Raw genomic sequence first — 21894 nt, forward strand, 5'->3', positions numbered from 1 at the left:
CCTGGACTATAGTGAGGGTATGGATGTGTGTGGCCACGTGGCAGGGAATGGGCTTCAGAGCCTGGTGGAGGAGCAGTTAACCTGGATGGAATGAGAGGGCAGCCCCTTTCCATTAACAGGAGGGAGGGGGAAAGGTGGGAGGTTTCTGGAGCAAGGACAAGGTTTGAAACAGCCAGTGAGGAGAAAGGAGAGAGAACTGAGTTGGGAAAACGAAAGGCTTGCTGTATAAGGTTGAGGGTCCAGCTGAGGTTGGTGACCACACGTCTCTGTTATGCCAAAGTGTGTGCCTGGCCAGGATTTCTTCAGTCCCCAGTGTAGGAGGCCCGATTTGGGTTGGAGTTTCATCAGATGGAAGGGACAGAAAAACAAGGGCAGAGAAGATTCTCGCCAAGAAAATGGCTGAGGTAATAGGTTATGGACTCTAAACAGGAGAGGGGAGAAGCAGGTTTATGGGAAGGCAGAAAGCAGAGGGCAGTGGCCTGGGAGTCTCCAAGATGTCGTGGGAGGGACTCAAGTTGCTGGAGGGACAGGAGGTGTGGTCAGGGCCATCAGAGGAGGTGCAGATGCCCCTGACAAGGAGGTGCAGGCTGCGGGAGGCAGCTGCGGGAATGAGGCGTCAAGGAGCTGCTGCTCCAAGGGCAGGACTTAGGCGCATGAGGCAGGGGCGCGGTCCTGCTCCCCGGACCAGGTTCCCTTAAAGGGCCCCTCAGATTCCAGGGTTCGCAGGAGTCAGTCAGTCCCACAGCCCCATTTCCAAACCGGGGCCACTGAGAGGCCCAGGGCCTGCTCCAGGTCACAAAACGGGCTACTTCTCACTGCCCCAGACCCCGGGCCGAGCTCCCCCACTCCGGCTCCGCTCCCCTCACCCCACCCAGGCCGGCCGGTTCCGGTCAGACCGGAAGCACGTGGCCCCTGACCCCGCGGCGGTTGCCCCGGAGACCAGGGCTGTTTACCGGCCGCAGGGCGCAGGAGGCGGATGGAGCATGGAGCGGAGCGACGAGGTGAGCGCGGCCGGCTGCCCGACCGCGGCCTGCCCGGGGCCGGAAAGGACAGTCCCCAGCCCCCAGGCACGTCGCCCGGTTGGACCTCCCCAGCCCCGGCCCCAGGGGCCAACCCCGGGAGACAGGAGAGAAGCTTTGGGAAAAGTCGCTGCTCCACGGGGTGGGGGTGGAAGTAAAGCAAGCCTGGCCAGAGCTCACCGTTATGGAAATAGGACAACTCCCGGGCTCTGCAGAAGCCGAGGGGCCTACGGAACCGCTGGGCCATGCCCTCCTGGCTGGGCTTTACCGACCGGGACACAGACCCAGAGAGAGGAAAGGACCGCCCAGTCACACGGGGACGAACCGGAACCACATGGAGCCTCCCCCAACCTGTGCTCTTTCATCCAAGTCAAATCTCACTTTCTAGAGTGCTCTTTCTTGCCCCTCCCCCCAATCCCTCCTCTGCTACTTAAGCTTGTTTCCTTCTAGGGCTGCCAGAACTTGGAAATAATTGAGTTATCCCCACCACCTCCCCGCCCTTCTGCCGCTGGAATCTTCCTTAATTTCCTTTCCAAACCTTTGATCACTTGGTGGCTTGTGGTTCAGTGCACTCTGCATAGGGCAGTGTACTCTAATCATTATTCTGGGGTCCAACTGGGAATGGTACCAAAGTTTTCTCATTCTCAGGCCAGCCACCATCTCCTGTTCGTTCTTCTAAGTGTTTTCATCCTGAAAGCCTGATGGGTGGGGCGGAGTGGGGGTGGGGGGGATTGGCAGGGAATAGTATTAACTGATAAACATTTTTAAAAGACCAATTCAAATGTATGCATCTTGGTATATACCAGCAGATGGTATGTAGGTGGTTATATTTTATTGCCTTTACTGTAGGTTTAGATTTGGGTTGTGAGCAAAATAGCGTGGTCTGACCACCTATTTCCAAGGGTTGTGGGTAGCCTTGGAAAGCAGGAATCTTGCTTTAGCTTCTCCCATAAAATTTTCCTTCTCGCCAGTTGATTTGGTGATTTATCTTCTGAACATGCACCTACCCTTCTGGCAGTTTCCTGGAAACAGTTATCAGTGTTTGTTTCCTGACTCCTAGCTGGCCTCTGGGGTGCAGCTATTGTGTTTAAGTAAACAGGCCACTTGCCTATTCAGCTGGCAGCTTGATGGATGCCCACGCCTAGATCTTGTCAAGTCACTTGGCGGTTGAGCATCTGCCAGGCCTAGAGGTGGTGAAATGAGCTGAGCAGGGATAATGATGGCTGCTGCAGAAGCCCTCCTGGGCAGCGGGCAGAGCTCAGGACCCAAAGTGTGAATATAAAGGCACAGTTGGCCCAGATCCCCAAACACCTGTTTCCCCCACCTCCCCTCTCCATGTGATGGATACTGGGGAGAGTTGGTGTTCCCTCCATGTAACAGATGGTCCCTGCACTCGGGAGGAGGCAGTGGGTTATGAAAGCAGGTTGGATATAACGGTTTTACCTGAAGGAGGTGTTAGTCTCTAAATAACCATGAGTGGGTTTGTAGGAATTAGTCATAATTGAGGTTTTTCTCTGAGATAGCTCGAAGTCATGTTATCTTATGACCAGAACGTCTTGAATATGAAACCCCCCGAACATGGATAATTATATAGCACCAAAAGGTATAGAAAGTGCATGCACATAATCAAGTTTTACTGTTAAAAATAATCCAGCAGAGAGCCTGTGAGAACACATGACTTTATTCATCAAAGTTGTTAAGGAAGAGGTTTCTAAGTTACCAAACTTACTGACAGTTAAACCCTTCCTGAGGCGTGTGTGGGTGGTGGAAGCCAAGCCTGTGATAATTCTGTAAAAGCTGTGGCAAATTAATGGCCATTCCACAGCGGGGAGGGTGAGCTGAGAGGGGAGTTGGTTTACCAGCTGAGCTTATCTTTGGCAGAACAGTTGGACAATGATGACCTTCTCGTGCCATCCCAAGTTAAAGTGCAGAGCTGCTTAATTACAAGCGAAAGACTTTAGAACTCAACTAAAAGGGGAAAAACACATTCTTCACAGTTGATCAGAAAATAGATTAAATTAACAAGGAGTTGGGCAGGCTTTTTTGATGCCAAAACTTTGCTTAAGAAGAAGGCTCTTGAACTCCTCTAGCAGCCAGATTGGGTGTGAAAGACGAGTAAGAAGTGGAAAATGGAAGTGGAGAAAGACTCGGGCTGGGAGCAGAATGCAGCAAACACAGAGGCCTTTAAAATGAAAGAGAGGGTAACTCTGCCCAACTCGGGCTGTTTGGGCAGGACATTAGGAATGTACAGGAATATTGTGTGTTGTTTGGTCATGGTTTTAGTGGAGAGGAAGAGGATACTCCCTAAAAGCAGGCAACAGTGGTGACATGCATACAATGGTAAGGTTAGGATCCAAAGCTTAAGGAGCTTGAATTACATGGTTGAGGATTGTGTGATGGAGCTTGGAGGAAGTGAATTTGAGGTAACAGTGTGGAAGTGGAAGAGAAGTGATCAACTCAGGAATGTTTTCACATTTTTGAGGCAACTGCGTAGGCAGTAGCTTACTGAAATCAATCTCCCAGCATTTCCGAGCAGTGAACAGAGCAGGCATGAGTCCCAGGGAGTAGAACCACCAAGAACACCCTGGGGAAATGCTCTAAAGCAACTGGAAAGGCTTTTGGACCTAGAGTGATAGAAAGCACTAGACAGACAGACAACCAAAACAAAAAGCAGAAAAACCTTAACATTTAATTAAGCCTCTACTATGCGCCAAGTCTGATGCTTTGTGCCTTACCTACATTACTTCATGCTACTGTCATCAAGTTACAAAGAGACTGGTGTTCAGAGGTATTTAAGTAATACCTTCAAGATCTAATTTGATAGATGAGGAAAGTTATATACTGGAAAAGTAGAGTGATTGCCTCATGGTCACATAGCTAGCTGGTGGCAGGGCCTGAAATAGAACCCAGGTCTGTGACACCTGGTCCTGTGTCCTTTGTACCTAAGCATGTTGCTTCCTGGGGACCATGAGGCACTAGGACGTTACCAGAAGGTCTTTAGAAGGCTGGGAGGGACTTGGTCAGCCTGTAAGCAGAGAAAACAAGTAATTACAGTGGTGGTCAGGATTCAGAGGGGGGCAAGGGGCAGGGAGCCCACCAAGATGTTTGCAGTGTTCTGGGAAGATATAACTGGGGACTGGGAGGAGGAGGTGGTGGCAGTGATGTTAGTGAAGGGGCCACCAAGATGGCAATGAAAGAGGGGGTGACATGATTTGGCAATTCTGGGTCTGCACAGGGAAATGCCCATGCCTCCCACCAGGCTTTAGTACATTGCTTCTGTTGGATTTAAGTAGCGCTAATGAGTACGCCTGGTGGGAGATCCAAATACAGATCTCGGGGTGCTTATAAGGTAGCTGGGAAGACAGAAAGGTAAACAGCTAACAGAGAGACAGAATGTGATATGCTGGGAGAGAGCCGAGACTGGTATCAAGAAGCAGCTTGTTTGGGTGCAAAGGACATAGGGCTGAGTGTCATAAGACCTGGGTTCTATTTCAGGCTCTGCCACCTGCCAGCTGTGACTGTGGGGCAATCACTCTACCTTTCTGGCTCATGTCTATAGAATTAGCATGTGCCCAGATGCCCTTTAGAGTGGATCTAGGACTGGGTTCCATAAATTATAACCCACAGGCCAAATCTGGCCCACCACCTGTTTTTGTGTGGCTCATAAGCGAAGAATAGCTTTTACATTTTAAAACTGTTGAAAAAAAATCAAAAGAATTTTGTGACACATAAAAACTGTATGAAATTCACATTTCAGAGTCCATAACTGAAGTTTCGTTGAAGCACAGCCACCCCGACTCATTTACACACCGTGTATGGCTACTTTTGCACTGCGAGGGCAAAGTTGAGTAGTTAGGAGAGGCTGTATGGCCCACAAAGCCGAAAATATCTAATACTTGGCTCTTTACAGGAAAAGTTTGTCAACCTCTAGTCCAGAATCTGAGTACCTCTCCTGTGAGTTCTGGCAAATGGCCAGAGCAGCAGTGGAGCTTCCTCTCCCTGCAATCCCTGACGACAAAGTTGGGTCAGTGGAGGAATATCACACAAAGTGATTTGTGAGAGCCACCTAGCAAGGCAGAACAAAAAGACAGTAGGAAGGAACGGAGGTAAAGGCAAACTACGGATAGACAGGAAAAGTGTAATGAGGAAGGACTGAGGGAGAAAGGGAAAATGGGGATCCCCGAGGGTGGCTCTTCCACAGTCAGTAATGTACCAGGCAGACCGCGAGTCCCTGGTTTAAGGGAGCTCTCTGAAGCAGAGCGCAGGGAGAAGTTTGTCAGTCTACCTCTCTCAGCCCTTGAGTGCAGTTGAGCCCAGTTTCCCTGCTTAGTAACTTCACAGGGCTGCTTCCACTCTTTTGAGCAAAGGCAGCTGCTGGTACCACTCCGGACTACACCTCCACGTCTATGGGATGGTACAGACCACCCCAAGGGACTCCCCACCCTCGGGGCCAGCAAATTCCCTGGAACACGCCAAGCTCTGCCTTGCTTCAGGACTTCACCCTTGTTCTTTCCCCTAGACACTTTCATCTGGATTAGGGGTAGGCAAACTATGGCCCTGGGGCCAAATCTGGCCTACTCCCCATTTTTATAGATAAAGCTTTACTAGAACACAGCCATAGTCGTTTGTTTAATATATTGTCCATGCTGCTTTTGTGCTGCAGTGATAAGAGTTTGGAGGGAGACCAAGTGGCTCCCAAAGCTGAAGATAGGTATGGAAAAAGTTGGCCGACCCCTGCTCTAGATTACAACATGGCTTGTTCCTTCTGGTCATTGTGGCCTCATAGCTTAGAGACCCCTCATAAGAATAAGAATCAGTCCCCCCTAGTCACTCTCTGGTATGATATTTTATTTTCTTCATAGCAGTTATTACTCTTTGAAAATGCTATTTACTTGTGGGCTTAAACTGCCTTTCCTCACTATAATAACTTAAGTTGCAAGGACCTTGGTTCACTGATATATTCCAAGCGCCTAATATGAATGAATGCATGAATGCAGCTGGTGCCTCCTACAGATGCCAGAAATCCAGAGAAAAGTGCTCCCGACTGTGGCCCCTTGGTGCTTATTCTTGGCACTTGGAGAGTGAATAGCTCGGATCCAGGAGTCCTGGGATGATTAACCTATGCCCTCCTCTGTTTTTTTCCTGCTTCCTTAGGGGTCTTGAGAAGCAATGGCCACAGAAGCCCCTGTGAACATAGCACCACCTGAACGCAGCACTGCTGTCAGCACAAAAGCTGACAGCTTCATCTGGCAGCTAAACTCACTGAACATGCATGTCATAAGGCCCAAGTCCGCCAAGGGACGAACACGGCCAAGTCAGCACAAATCCCAGGGCACAGAGGTGTGTTCTCAACACATACCATCTTCTCCGCCTCCAGCCATTCCCTGTGAGCCACCAAGTAGCCAAAAACCAGGAGCCTGTGCACCCAAATCTCCAAATAAGGGAGCTCCTGATGAGATCCCAGAGTTGCTGCTGCAAGTGCCCATCGGGGCTTCCTCTTCTCTCAATAAATACCCAGTCCTTCCTTCCATCAACAGAAAGAACCTGGAGGAGGGTGCTGTGGAGAGAGTAGCTAAAAAGGCCAGCTCACTGCAACTGAGCAGCATCCAGGCTCTTTACCAAGAGGAGACCTGCACCATGAAGACAGGCCAAGATGCCAAAGCTCGAGCTTGTGCCCCGGAGAGGAAATTCATTGTCAGAACCGAAAGACAGGACTCCCCCAGGGCCGGAAACCTGGAGGAACCATCAGACCAAGAACCAAGGCTGCTGCTTGCTGTCAGATCACCGTCAGGCCAAAGGTTTGTACGCCATTTCCGGCCAACTGATGACTTACAAACCGTTGTTGCCATAGCTGAACAGAAGAACAAAACCATCTACCAACACTGCAGCATTGAAACAATGGAGGTGCCCAGGAGACGTTTTTCTGACCTCAGCAAATCTCTGCAAGAGTGCAGAATCCCCCACAAGTCGGTGCTGGGCATATCACAGGAAGATGGGGAGGGGTGGCCCTGAATCCACAGCCACCCAAGCTGGGGTCCTGGATCTCTGAGCAAGGAGCATGCTTGGGTGTCATGGCTTCCCAGGCAGCCTGGTTCCAAGTGCCATGTGAACCTGGGGCAGCCATGATCCTTGGGACTCTCATTTCCACAGCATGTTCTCTGAATCAGCGAAGTCTGCACATTGTACTGAATGTGCTGAGAAGACTCCCTTCCAGTTGTTACATTTTCTCCACCACTGCAGTGAACTGGCAAGTCCTGAAACAGCTGTGGCCAGGACTTCTTTCCAGAGTTTTGGGTTTTTCTAAAATAGTGGTGCTTTCTGGAGCACCTGTTCCTGAAACAGCTGTGGCCAGGACTTCTTCTTTCCAGAGTTTTGGGTTTTTCTAAAATAGTGGTGCTTTCTGGAGCACCTGCTTGCCTTCAGAGAACTCTGATTCTCTGAAGCCAGTGGTTTGCCTTTCTGTATTTGATGCAGGATTAAACATTTCCTAGAGAGGATTCTAGTCTAGTAAATAACCAGGGTTTAGGAAATATCTAATTGGCATTTGTATTTCTTGCAAGTATCTTTAAGAAACAGGTGGTCGATCCTATCTTTGGAAGCAGCCTCTTTGCTGGGCTTGGGTGGTCAGAGTTTCTTGGGGATTAGCATTATATGAGATGGTATCAAAGGGAAAAATAGGTCTTTTGCTAACACACATCCTCTGGTATATCAACATTTCTAAAACAGCCCTAGAGCTGGAAAGTAGGTTGCTTCCACGACCAGGGATTACCAGTAGTTACTTTTTAATAGAGACTGACTAGGTTTACAACTTTTGGTAGCTACTCTCTCTGTGCATAATTCTTCCAAAACTGAGAAAAGCCAGTGAAATCTGATTTCTTTTGCTTTTGTCAGTAATGGAATTTTTTGTTTTTAAAATGTACAAATCTGCAAGTCTGTACTAATGGCCCCCTGGCTTATCTGGATAAATTGTTTTATCCCCCAGTTTCAGTGTCTCCCTTACATCAAACATGGAAGGTCCTTTGGAGAAATGACAGCAGTGCCCCTGTTCTCTGACTTAGAATCCTCTGCAGGAGGAAGAGGGCACCTAGGTTTGGTGTGCCTGTGCTGAGACCATGTGCCCCAGCATCTGGTTGACTGGCATGAAGCGCATCTGACTGCCTTAGCCTGAGCTGGGTGGAAGACTCTGGAGTCTTGTTTTTCCAACTCTGAAGTGGTGACCTGGACAATTTGCCAAAGTTCTCTTGTATTTCTAGTTCAGCCAGACTCCCACAATTCATCTGGATTCCCTTTATGGCCAAATCACCCCTCAGAGCACAGCTATCATGAACCCCTGAGTATGTGCCCTCACCTCCTAGGTACGCAGAGAAAGCAGGAACCAGGGGTTCTAGAAGCACATAAGTGTTGCTACCTCAGCAACAAGAATATCTGTGCACAGATGAGGCATGTAGTTGGAAGTGTCACTTCTAGCATGCCACAGAGATTATTAGCACCATCACCATTTGCTCTGGAGAAGGCTTGTCTTGTCCTAACTGCATCCCCCACCACCCAGATCACTCGAGAATAAATTATTTCTGAATGTTTTGTAGAATTGAATTTCTTAATACCACGCTGATTTGGTCAGCTGATCCTTTGACTGGAAAGGCCAGCTGGAGCTGGCAGTGCCTTGGGCAGGCCCACGCAACTGACCATTCTAATTACTGACCAATTACGGCTGAAGGGAGTGGTGGCTTGAGCCTGATACCTACAGTACAGGAATTTCGCCTCCCATCAGGACTTAGGCACATTACTCTGCCTCTGATCTAGGAGGTTGGGGGAGAGCTTCCCATAAAATCACACCTACTCTGTGGTAAGAATAAAATCCCACCCACCTGAGATGTGGTAATTTCTCCAGAGAAGAAAGCTTTAGAAAACTTGGGTAAAATGGAGTATGCTTGAAGGAGTTAGGATCTTCTGTACTTAGACTTTGTTGCTATTCAGCTTAGAATTTTAAGGTGGTGGAAAAAATGGGAGGCATGAAACATAGAAGAAATATGTTAGGATATTTTAGGACATGTGAATAAAGCTAGATTTGAACCATCATAATAAACTTTTTTTGGACAAAGGATGATGATACTAACAATAAAACCGATGTGTGTGTAACTGAGTCAGCAGAGAAGTACGCCTCGTGTTTAGCTAAGCCTTCAGAGGCCGCGCGCTAGCAGGCAGAGGGGTGCACTGACCTGGTCTTCGGTTTTCTCACTGGGAAAGCACTTGTTCTGCTGTTAGAACCAAGTCCTCCTCCCAGACCCTTCAGATGCCTGCCGCAGAAACCCTCTCGCCCCTCCTTTCAGCTTCTATCATAGCACTTACCTTTTCTTTATGGGAAGAGTCTCCTGAATTTCTCCTAAAAATCATTCCAAATAACCCAATTTTGAAGGTTAGCAAGAACAGACTATATCAGAATTCAGAGTGCTTGGTGGCTCTGCATGTGGCATTACCCTGGCCTAATGCACTCAACTGACCCAGCTCACTATTCCCAGTGGCTCTGGGTAGGTTGGCCTTGCCCATTTTATGGTCTCAGACCTCAGTCATTCATTTAACCAATCAAGGCCTACCCTGTGCCACACTTAGTGACAGGCATTGGCACCCTAACAAAAGAGTGTTGGCAAGAAAATGTGGAACCACCCCTGGACTCTCAACTGAAAGCCTGCTGAAGTCAGTGGCTATAGCTTTGTCCGTGAAGGACTCCAGAGTGACAGTTGACTATATCACTACTGTGGTCTTCTCCTCACCTGTTAGAAATGCAAAAGAAACTCTTCCCCATCTTTTCTAGTGATTGTAATAGGAAGATTGCTCATTAGGGATATGAGCTTTGCATAGGACAACGCTTCATGACAAGTTATTCCAGTATATTCCTTGATAAAGTTCAATAGGTAAATTAGTCTTGGCAGCAGAAGGAACAGCAGGAGAAATGAGTGACTCATCATCTAGAATACAAAAATTTGCACCAGCAGATGGCAGGTGGTTCTAACACAACAGTCCTTGCCCCAAAAGTACCTGGGGACCTAGCCAACAGCCATCAAGCCAAAGCAATCCTGCTGAAGAGATGGCCTGTGAACATGACTGTGGGCCAGTGGTCACCGCAGAGCTCCCATATAAGAAACTAAGAGGAGCCTTGAGGCGTTCCATTGTGACAGATACCTGCTTTACAAAAGTAGGCATTCGAGGAACTAAACTTTGCTTTTTTTCATGCTCTTATCTACCATTTTAAATGGGTTTCTAATGTCAAATAAAGCCACCCTGTCAAGAGGGAAAGAAGTTTCTCTTTGCACAGTTTTTATCAAGGTCTTCATAATAAGTTCAGATAAAAGAGTATATATACTGTTTCCTGTAGTTCAGGGTGTATTTTAGATGAGCCTTTTATGTGATAGGAGGATCTACTTTTCCATTTTTGGGCAGAATCACAAAGAAAACGAGATTACAGTCATCCCTTGGAATCCATGGGGGACGGGTTCCAGGACACACCCCCAACAACAGATACCAAAAATCCACGGATGCTCTAGTCCCTGATATAAAATTGTGTAGTACTTGTACGTAACCTACACTCATCCTCCCATACACTTTAAATCTTCTCTAAATTACTTTATAATATCTAATACAATATAAATGCTACGTAAATAGTTGTTATACTGTAATTTTTTAAATTTGTATTATTTTTTATTTTTTTAATATTTTTGATCCACAGTTGGTTGAATATGCAGATGCAAAATTCACAAATATGGAGGGCTGACTGTATTTTGCTTTAGCATTAGTTTTGAAGTCATTCTGAGAATTAAGCAGGAACATGTGTTTTCTTAGTACACTAAGGCAACACACCACAATAAAGTTAAAAGTTCATGAGCCTATTTACTTTCAGCCTGAAACCAGAACCAACCAAACCCCACCATATAAGCTGGGAAGGTCAGAGGCCACTGTGGAGGAGTTAGCAATCAAAGAAGAATAGACTCTGCTGACTCAGTTCCAACACACGAGACAGTAATTCACATTATAAAAATAAAATTGGGTGTTTTATTTTTTTGTCTATGCCAGAGACATGCCATTTTCCTTTCCTGATCAGGGAAGTTTCTAAAAGCCCTTTCTAACGTTCTTCTGTGTTCTCTACATTCAAACAATTTAGGAAGCAACAGCACTCCTGAACAGTGATGCAGAACAAATCTCTGGTGATATTTTTGGACACACTTACATCCTATCCCAAGAAGCTGAACAACTGAGTGACAGATGCCAATGAGTAAAATTAAGCTGGCTTATGCAGACTGTCCTGCTCAGAGGAACATTCTGGCTGCTGTGTTGAGATGGAGTGTAGGGGTCAGGGTGGAAGTTGGAAGGCCAACTACTGGAGGAATGACAGCAATCAGGAGAGAGACGGTGGTGGCTTAGGTCAGGGTGGTAGCCACAGATGTCATGAGAGGTGGTCAGATATAATCCATTTTCTTATGGGGAAAAAAGAATAGTTTGGCAAATTGGGTATTTACCCAAGTGGTCTTAGCTTGACCAATATCACCAATGTGGACTGTTTCTGTAAAAACAAATTAGCAAGCAAACATGACAGCAACAAAACACATGGCAGACCTGGGAAAGACACTGGCCAGCAGCAGTGTTCATATGAAGGAAATGCATGAATGTTTTTGGACAAAGTGTACAAAGAATCCCAAAGCTATTAATTGCTTTTATTAAAAAAGAGATAACAATGGGCCGGCCTGGTGGTGCACTGCTACAGTGCGCCGCTTGGGAGCGCAGCGGCGCTCCCGCCGAGGGTTCGGATCCCACTTACAGACCAGCCGCTCACTGGCTGAGTGAGGTGCGGATGCAACACCGAGGGTTGCGATCCTGTTGCCGGTCCTGGTCCGGTACGGGCGCAACACTGAGGGTTGCGATCCGTTGCCGGTCACGAAAAAAAAAAAAAAAAAAAGAGATACAACTAAAAAGGTTATTATATCACTTAATGTTTAGGTCTAAGTTAAAATTAATTACCATCTAACTGTAGGAGTATGATTATTGACTAAGTTTACTTAATAAGAAATCCTTGTTCCAGCTAAATAACATTGTTTATCTTTATCTTTCCTCCTCTTTCCCTCCCTTTCTTGCCGACCTCCATTCCATTTATTCAAATCCAGCAGCTGATTTGAAATGCGTGTCTTCTTGGAAGAGCAAACAAAATCACTGTCCTGTGGCCTAATTAAGTGCCTAGTTTCATAATTTCATGCCTGCCTGTTCTTTACAATGAGGAGATCTGTGCAGTAGGGCCTTGGTCCTTTTGTGACCAGCTGAGAACTGTGCCTCTCTGACTCTTCTCTGACAGGAGATGTAGGGATCACGTTTCCACTCTGGCTGGTGGGCACCACCAGTAAACAGCCTGGGTCTGCTCGAGCCCCAGCCCATTGTTAACAAGAATGGCCAGCCATCTGCAGACAAACCCTGGGAGAATGGTATCAACTCCCACCCTCCCAACTAGAAAGTATGGTCTGGAAACTGTCTGCTGCCCCCATCCCACTCCCTGTATACAACCCTGGAATACTGTGGGTATCAACTCAGGCCAGACTTAAGTGTACCATGTCCTGAAGACTCTGGATCTGGACTCTTGGGAAATCTGTAGAGGGTTTCCCCAGCCCAGGCCTGGACTTCAGCTTGTTCTTCTTCTTAATGGAGTTCCCAGCAGGCCTTCATTTTATTCAAATCACCTGTAACAAATTAATTCAACAAATATATATTGAGCATCTCATATGCCAGGCACATATTAGGCCCATCAGTAGACAGAGCAGGCCCCAAATCCCAGCTTATGGAGGTTACATTCTAATGGGGGGGAGACAGAAAATAAATAATATATAAAATAAATAGCATAGAATGGTAGAAGGGGATACATGTGACGGGGAAAAAAAAAAAAGAAAAAAGTGGAGCAGCCTTGGGGATCTGGAGACCACAGCAGGGGGAGGTTGGCTAGGATGAGATCTTACATGGGTGGTCAAGGAACATCAGAGTGAGGAATTTATAGGAGATGAGGGAGTCAGCATACGGATATGTGGGGGGAGGAGTGTTCCTGGCAGAGGAGACACAAAGGTCCTGAGGAAGGAGCATGTCTAGCCTGTTAAGAGAAAGGCCAGCGGCCAGTGTGGCTGGAGCAAGGGAGGGGTAGAATATCAGAGATGGGGACAGGAGACAGTCACTGTCAAATGGGGGGTCAAATAGGGAGCCACTGTAGGGTGTTGTGCAGAGGAGTTGTGCCTGATGTGTGTGTGCAAATCAGCTCTCTGGCTGCTACGCTGAGAACAGGCAAAGGGCAGAAGATGGAAGACTGAGTAGAAACTATTAGCGTAATCCAAGCAAGAGATGAGGACCAGATGTCATGAGAAATGGTCAGCTTCTGGGTATAGAATCCACTTACTTGAAAAAGATAGTAAACTTAATTTTATTGTAAAAATAGTATTAAAGTAAATGCTAATCCATACTATGCATCATCATCATAAATTATCTTTCCAGGCAGAAAAGGCACATTGTTACAGAATCCATTGCACTCTGCCCCCAAAACAAAATACCTGCTTTTTTTTTTTAATGGAAAACTTGGAAAATGTAGAGATTAAAGGGGAAAATACAAATCATTCATAATCCTTTCAGTCAGAGATAACCCTTGTTAATATTTTGGCATATGTTATTTCATTCTTAAAGATTAAATTTATGTTGTGCATTACTTTCTTGCCAATAGGCACACATGCATATTTTTAATATCTGTAATCCTAGTATACAGTTTTATATATTTTTTCCAAATTTCTACAGTCTTCATAATTATTTTAAGTCTGAGTAATATTTCAACACATTAATGTACCATAATTTATTAAACTATTTCCCTTTTATGGAACATCTACATTTTTCCAGTTTTTTGCTTTAGATGTCAATGCTGAAATCTTAATTTATGCAGTTTTTCACATCTTTTGAATTATTTCTTTAGGACAAATGTCCAGGCATAGGATTGGTAGGTCAAATTATACGAAAAAGTTTTATGGATTTTGCTTTGCTTTTCAAAGGGTTATAGAGCAAAACCCATAACAGTTTCGTTGCAGCATCTTCAGTTTTGAGGTTACCACTTTTTATAATTTCCCTAATTGTGTTGATTGAAAATAAAAACTAATTTTTTTTCTTTTGCATGTCCTTGATTACTATTAAATATTAACATTTTCCATGTCTTTCAATACATTTTTAATACTACAGTGAAAAACCCAAGATGCAGTTACTTTGTTGTCATTACCTGGGACATTCTATCACAATCAAAGCCAAGGAAAGTAGGGACTGCTGGGAATGCTCAGAGAGAATTTTATTTTTTCTTACTATTTATATTTACATGAAGAATTATACTTTTCAAAAACTATATGATCTTGAACTGTGTGCATGCTGGATTTTAATGAATCAAATTTTATTTAAATAATATCTTTTCATTGAACCAACACCCTGAACATGTACAAGCACCAGACATGGAACATAACAATGAATCAGACTGGTTTTTGCTCTCAAGGAATTTCCAATCTAGTGGCAAGAGCCACATGAATAAAAAAATTGGCATATACGTTAAGTACTGCATTAGTCTGTTTCTATTGCTTATAACAAAATTACCTGGAACTGGGTGATTTATAAAGACAATGAAATTTATTGCTTACAGTTTCAGAGGCTGGGAAGTCCAAGGTCCATCTGGTGGTGGTGACAGTGACTCAGCGGTCTCACATTGCAAGATGGTGGAAGCAGAGAGCAACCTCTTCATTCACTCTCTTTTTAAAGCCCTCAGAACCACACCCCTGGCCACCATTTTTAATCCATTCACAACTGCACAGTCCAACAATCCGATCACCTCTTCAGGGCCCCACCTTTCAATTACCATAACAGGATTTCCCACCCTTTTAACAGTCACAGTCGGGGCTAAGTTTCTAATACATAAAACTTGGGGGACACAATTCAAGCTTCAGGGAGTTTAGGGGGGACATAATTCAATCTACTACAAGTACCATACTTGTCTTTTATAACACTTGACAATAGTCTGACACCAACTAAGCACAACAGTGGCAGAAAATATTCTTGTTCATCTACAATAAACTCTCTGGAAGGATGTCTGAATGCTTCACTGCTCAGGAGCCTGGTCAAAGCCATTAACATTCAGTCTGGAGAGCCAGGGCTACCAAGCCACTGTCTTCTAATGTCTTTTAATACAAATTTTTTTTAAAAAGAGTGTGGAAAAGGTGTGAGAGGCAGATTGAGGGACAGTGAGTCTGGAAATCAGTCCACTCTACAGAGAGCATTTTCCACCACTACCACTGGGGAAACGACGCTGGGACTTGCTGAGAATGCTGTTGGACCTGGTCCTGGCTGTGCAGCCTATGCTATGCTGCTCAAATCATTCTCCTCCAGGCTGGCCAGCCAAGGCATTTGGATGGCCAGTCTAGATTCTTCAGTCCCATCCAAGAAGTCCAAGGTGTAAGCCAAAGACACCTGCTCAAGACAACAAATCAACATATACACTCACAGTCAACACGAAATGCTGTCCCTTCACTTTCAGGCAGAGGAGCTATAAGACCAGTGCCTAGATACTGTGTAAAAAGAGGGTGGGGTAAGAGTGGAGGATGTAGCTGGCAGACAAGGACTGGGCTGCAGACACCTGGGGAAATGCAGACAGTCACCAACAAATCTCAGACAACGTGGTTTCCACAGATGGGGATAGGGGACCTTTGACTCAGAATAGCCAGAAATGCCTCCTAAATGGCTTTTGAATTCTAAGACTGAGTTCAGTAGGCAAAAATTAGAGCTGGCCAGTTAGCTCAGTTGGTTAGAGAGCAGGCTTATAACACCAAGGTCATGGGTTTGGATTCCTATACCAGCCAGCTGCCCAAAATAAAAGAAAAAAAAGGGTTGGAAAAAAAGGAAAAAAACCCAAATAGGCAAAAATTGAATATCGGATTTTAAAAGGGGGTCTCAGCATCCAAAAGACTCTGGAACTTATTCAAAATGCCTGCCCCAGATCTTCTGAATTAAAGTCTCTGGGGCTGGACCCTGGGAACCACTCTTCTAGGGAATGCTAAGGACCAGCCAGACTAAGGACTTATGGGTGGGACTAGGTCATTTCAAGATCTTTTCTAACACCAATAGTCTATGATTCTCTCAGTGACTGGCCTCTGCACCTGCCCAGGGCATCCTTCCTCTCCCCAGCCTCAGCTCTACTTGTCAGGAGGACACCTGACAAGTTTCAGCTCCAGCCCCAGCCCTCCCTGATGTTCTCTGCCAGAAGAGACCTCTCCTGTCCCTGGGGTTCCACAACTCATTATCCCCTCAATTTTTTATAAAAGAAACACTCCTATGCGGAGTAGAAAGAGCATAGGATTCAGAATCAAAAGTTTCATGTTCTACATTTAAGTGGGTCATAATATCTGCAAGCCTCAATCTTCCCACCCACAAATGGAAACAACTGCTTTACAAGGGTTGTTGTGAAGAATCAGATAAAATACTGTGTATGGAGAATGTTTTGACACCTGTAAAAATACGTACAAATGCTAATTTTTATTTTAGTAACTACCCATCTTATATCATTGTCATTTCTGTCTTCACTGGTTCCGCATTTAGTGAACATCTGCTTTGTGCCAGGCACAGGAGCTACAAAAATGAAGACATGCTCACTGCCCCCAAGGAGCTCCCAGCCCGGTGGGGGGATAGGTACACAGCAAACTGTGATATGTATCATGAGATTAGCACAATTTTCTTCACTGATGCATCTCCAGTGCCTAAAACAGTACCTGGCACATAGCATGTACCAGGCACTCAGTAAGAGTTTGTGGAATGAATGAATAAATTAAAGGGTATTATGGAATCACAGATGGAGGATGGGAGGAGGCTTCTGGAAAGTAACATGGGAGTTGAGGCTCAAAGGGCCAGGTAGGAGAGAACCAGCCAAGAGGAACAGCAATGCCATAGAAGCAGTGCACAGCTGGCCTCTTCTACAAGGCTGCAGGGCCCTTCAACACCAGCCCATGACTAATTCATCTTTATGCCCTCTTGGTGCCTAGCTATGGGATCCGCACATGGGAGGTGCCAACCTTCCCAAAACAAAACTGTTAAAGATCCTGATTTGAAAAACAAAAAACAACTCAGCATCATAGGCATAAAACTAACTTAGGTCATTTGGGTCACCCAAGCCCTTCAGCCAGTTCACAGTGACGTGTCTCACAATGATGCCATCCCCAAAGAGCTTGGCATGATTTTCAAAGCTCCTTGCAGTGCTCTCTGTAGAGCTGGCAAGCACAGATTAATTCAGTCCATCTGCTTTGGTCCTCATCCACATATTTCAGAGCAGGTCTCTCATTACCATAATCAAGAAAATATATTCTTTGCAGCAAGGGGCCATGCAGACAGGTAGCTTCCTGTTCTTTAAATATTTTACATTTTCTCAAGAGCAGAAAACCAGTCTACAAAGTGTGGCGATACCATTTAAGTAATCACATACTCTAATAGCCCTTGCTAGGTTCCTTTCAGGGGCCACATCTCAATGATAACACTGTGCCCTGGGCTTGGGAACTAGATCTAAGGGAAAGCTGTACCCCGAGGACACTGGGTAAGTACATTTCAGGGTCCCTCTATGAGTTCTGTCCTTGGATATATCCAAGAAGAGAAATGGAGTCTTGTGATCTGGATGGTTTACAAATTCCCTGCTGAAGACACAGGCTGGGCAATCTCCAGACCCTTTCAATTCTATGACTCCATAGCCCACCAGCGGCTCGGTTTTTATTGCCTGTAACTGGACATTTTGCCAAAATCAAGCACTAATGCAAAGCTGTGAGGATGAACAGGCTTTTTTTCTGCAAAATCCTCAAATCTTAAGTTCAAGTGCAACAATTGCCATAGAGCCCTCTGACACAGCCAGCTACCCAGCCTGCATGCGACTACGTTTCTGCACCATTTACACTTGGGACCAGGTGAGCACGTGAGGCTCACAGACAGCCTAGCCACGCTCCAGAATCTCTGGCATTTGGATAACAAGTCTTCCCTTATTTAATGCTTAGCCTGTGCCCAAACTGAAGCAAAGTCAGGATAGGGTGGTTGTACAAGTGGGTATGTGTAGAGGTTGCTGTACAAGTCAAATGACATTTTCTATGCCTGAAGGAGATCACAGAACTAGGAGATGTTTAGTTCCAAATTCATACAGAATGATCTGCTCGCTGCACCAGCTCACCATCCCCCACTCCCCTTCCCCTCCTCCTCTTCCAACTACTGCTCAATCTCTACCCCATTAACCTGCCTTTCCTTTTCTTCATTTTTTATTACCTGAAATTATCTTATTTGTGGATTTATTTGTTTATCACCTGTTTCTCCAACCCCAATATAAGGTCCACGAGAGCAGGCCCCCACTGCCTGCCTGGTAAACATGCATTGAATAAATACATGGATGTCCCATGAACTCAAGAGCATACCCTTGGTGCACTGTTTTGTTTTGTTTTGTTTTTCTCTTAAAAATGGCAGCCTGAAGGTGCATTATCTACAAAGAAGTGGAATCCCCAGATTCTTGGAAGCATTTTCTCTAAGCCAGTGCTGCTTGACTTAACCTCAACTACTGGTGGACAATCTGAGCCACAAGAAGTGATTTAAGCTGCTAGGGCAAAAATGAGCTTTTTAACGTTATGTGGGGAAGAGCATGCCTCCTTGGGGACAGACCACCAGGGCTCAACCCAGATCTCCCAGGCCATCCTGGACAAGTTATTTAACCTCTCTATGCCTTAGTTTTCCAGTGCTTAAAAAATGGGTAGCGAATGTACTTACTCCCCAGGGTTGCTGAGAATTAAACAAGTAAACACACATGAAGCACTTAGAACTGAACACGGTTCCTGGTAAGCATCATCGTCAGCTCCCACGTCAACAAATCTGCAAGGTAGGTATTTATTCCCATTTTAAAAACAGGGAGGTAAGGAGAATGGATGGAGGTGCTTACAGTGGGCTCAAATGCAATCTTCCAGTAAGAGGCATGCTCCTAAGCAGATGCCTGCGCCTGATGTCTGGCGGGCCACCAAGGGTTCTCTGTCCACTGCCAGCATGGCCCTGCGTCAACGGTCTGTTTTGCCCCCTCTCCCAAAGTGCTCCTTCTTGCGACCCTCCCTTGTGGCCCTTTGGTCATTCCACAGCGCCACCTGGTGTGCTTCCTGGAAAAGCTCTGCGGCCATTCAGCAGCCAATCCACGCCCCGGTGATTACATTGCGTGGAAATGTGCTGCACGGGCCCCACTTCTGTGAACAGTAGTAACACAGCCATGAGTTAAAATCTGTGGAACTCCTTGCTATGAAGCATCTGTGGGTAGAACTCTTACCGAGCAGTAGAAAGAAGAGGAAAAGAGACTATGTCTTGCCCAATGCCTCACTCTGGCCTGACTGTCTCTGCATTGTAATGAGAGTGAAGGTACCCAGAGTTCCTTAGGTGACTGTGTGGCAACCGTTTCTTCTGTAGAACCTGGAGTGAATTTCTAGCTAAAGCAAGGAAGGGACAAGGAGAGTGGAACTAATTTGTTTTTGGTGTCTACTAGGAATTCCACCGATAGACTCTCATTTGACCTTCAGGATATTCCTCTAGGCAAATGTTTTACCTCCATTTTATAGATGAGGAAATGGAGATTGAGAGAGGAAAAGTGACCTTGCCAAGGTCACACAACCACCAAGAAGAAGGCTGGGAGGCACTCCCAGAGTCTCCAATGCTGAAGCCCCACGCAGTGACTGCAGCAGGGCAGAGGTGGCAAAGGATGGGGAGGGGCGTTTTAGAATCTGGGGGAGGAAGGGACACCAGTATCAGCCAGCCAATCTGTGTAAGAAAAACCCCATGGGTGATTCAGAACTACCTTGCCTCCATCCGTGGTTGAGAACCCCTGCTAAAGAGTTCAGAGGACATTTCCACTGTTAGTTCTAGTGCTTTGCCACTTTGTTGTTACAAAAACGATGAGATGATTTAATGGTGTTTACCATCTCCTAATCATCAATTACACAATTTTCATGTTTAAGACAATTCCTGGTGTAAATGTTCACACTAAGTCTTTGAGGAGGTTGAAACAAACAGCACAGGACAAGTCTGGGACAGTATTTTCCAAGGCCAGGCTACACTGTTCAGCAATACCCAAGCCCCAGGCAGAAGTGGTGGCACAGCGGTGGGGGTGGAGGCACCAGGGCCAGCTCTTGAATACAGGAAATATATCGGCCTTCACCAGGCTGGAGGTTCCTGCTCACAAAGGAATGTGTGAGGATGGAGATGGAAAACCACAACAGCTGACACTCCTTGGGGTCCCTCTCAGAACCGGGGGCACAAATGGGTCTAAGAGGCAGCGTGTGATAAGGGAAGAGAAACTCCCCAACCCCTGCCTCCCACCCAGCAGACTGGGTTTTATTTCTTAGGCCTATTTCTAGAAAAGAAATTCTTTTACCCAATTCAAGCCCTGTATCTTACCCATCCAGTCAGAACTTTAGAAAACTGCTGAAAACCATGGCATTACACATGGAGCTTCATTCAACAAACATTAAATGTCTATTAGGTGTCAGGTGCTAGGTTAGGACTTGGGGATTCAGACCTGTCCTGAAAGAGCTCACTGTGTCTAAGGGAGACAGACAAGAGTTTTAGCTGGTATGTGAAGGCACCATAACAGGTATCAATAGGAAGCCCTCTGCTCAAGAAAATCAGGAAGGGCCACAAAGAAGGGGTCCCCTGCAGCAGAGTCATAAATGATGAAATAGGAGTTTGCCAGGCAGAGAAGGGCCTTCCCGACAGTGAGAAGAGCATGTACTGAGCTCAGAGTCAGGAAAAGATCTGCCCCCCTTTAATGATGAGTTCAGAACGGCTAGAGCATGTCCTTCCTATGAGAGCATTAGGTGAGATGATTGCAAAGGGCCCTGAAGGCCATGCTAAGGTGTGTGCACTTGATCCTGCAGGCCAAGAGGAGCCAGTAGAGATTTTAAAACAGGTTAGATTTTAACTGGTTAGAAATGAGTCAAACCAGGATTCTACATTACTGACTTAAGAAGACAACTCGGCTAGAAAAGTTAACCAAGACCACAAGGATTCTAGACAACTGCTTTTGCAAACTTTCTTATGTACCATTTTAAGAAATGCTACATGACTAGCTGTTAGCAGGTGTTTCTCATGGACAGAGGTTTATGTTGCCAAGTTGAGGATGACAGTTCTTTGCTATTTTATGAAAAGGCCAGCAGAAAGTCCAACCATCGCTAGGGCTGTATGCCAAAAAGATGCCCCATGCAGTGCCTGAGAAGGAGAGGATCTCAGGCTTGGTCAACACTCTATATAATCCAGAGGCCAAAGTGTGTCAGCAAGAAAAGTAGCCTCAGAAGAAAGATGCACCAGAGTGGGGACCAGAGAGTGGAGCCTCTGAAGCCCTTCTGAATGGCAACTCCCACTTCCCTGGGAGCCATGGATATTTAGGAGACTCAGTTTCCTTTCTGGCCTATTGAAGCAGTCAGGAACCACATGGAAAAATGCCTGTCAGGCTTCTGTGGCTCTGAGGGAAGGTGGTATCCAGCAGGCCAAACATTTCTACCAAGCAATGTGTCAGGACCAGCTTCCCATGAGTTACTATTAAATCCAAAGTATTTCCTAGAATAAGGTTAACAACTAGATACCTATATTAGTCAGTTTTCTGTCATTTATAACAGAACACCTGAAACTGGGTAATTTATAAGAAAACAAAATTTACTTCTTACAGTTTAGGAGGCTGAGAAGTCCAGTGTCCAGGGGGTCACATCTGATTCCCACATCTTGGTGGGAACTATCTACAGTCCTATGGTGATGCAGGGGTCACATGGTGAGAATGGCAAGAGTGCTTTCTGGGGCC

At 45.9% G+C, this 21894-nt stretch overlaps 2 protein-coding genes across 3 annotated transcripts in view; one reads left to right on the forward strand and one right to left on the reverse strand.

Annotated features, from left to right (window-relative positions):
- Nucleotides 1–12723, reverse strand: part of PLA2G2C (phospholipase A2, group IIC) — a 32919-nt gene extending 20196 nt beyond the window's left edge. The window contains exon 1 of one of the 2 annotated variants that reach the window (XM_008590577.1): nt 12608–12723. The gene's annotated coding sequence lies outside the window, so the exon portion shown is untranslated. Of the gene's footprint in view, nt 1–1199; nt 1248–12607 lie in introns of those variants that run through there. The other variant, XM_008590589.1, reaches the window with a different exon arrangement.
- Nucleotides 953–7290, forward strand: UBXN10 (UBX domain protein 10). Its single transcript, XM_008590570.1, has 2 exons — nt 953–1001; nt 6174–7290. The coding sequence occupies exon 2, from the start codon at nt 6189–6191 to the stop codon at nt 7029–7031; it is 843 nt and encodes a 280-aa protein (XP_008588792.1). The 5' UTR covers nt 953–1001; nt 6174–6188; the 3' UTR covers nt 7032–7290.
- Nucleotides 12724–21894: the final 9171 nt, after the last annotated feature.

This window comes from Galeopterus variegatus, unplaced genomic scaffold (genome assembly GCF_000696425.1).
Source record: "Galeopterus variegatus unplaced genomic scaffold, G_variegatus-3.0.2 Scaffold142, whole genome shotgun sequence".
Classification (NCBI taxonomy): domain Eukaryota; kingdom Metazoa; phylum Chordata; class Mammalia; order Dermoptera; family Cynocephalidae; genus Galeopterus; species Galeopterus variegatus.

Bases quoted from the DNA above. Each gene is read 5' to 3' on its own strand.
- UBXN10 (XM_008590570.1), top strand. From the start codon at position 6,189: ATGGCCACAGAAGCCCCTGTGAACATAGCACCACCTGAACGCAGCACT.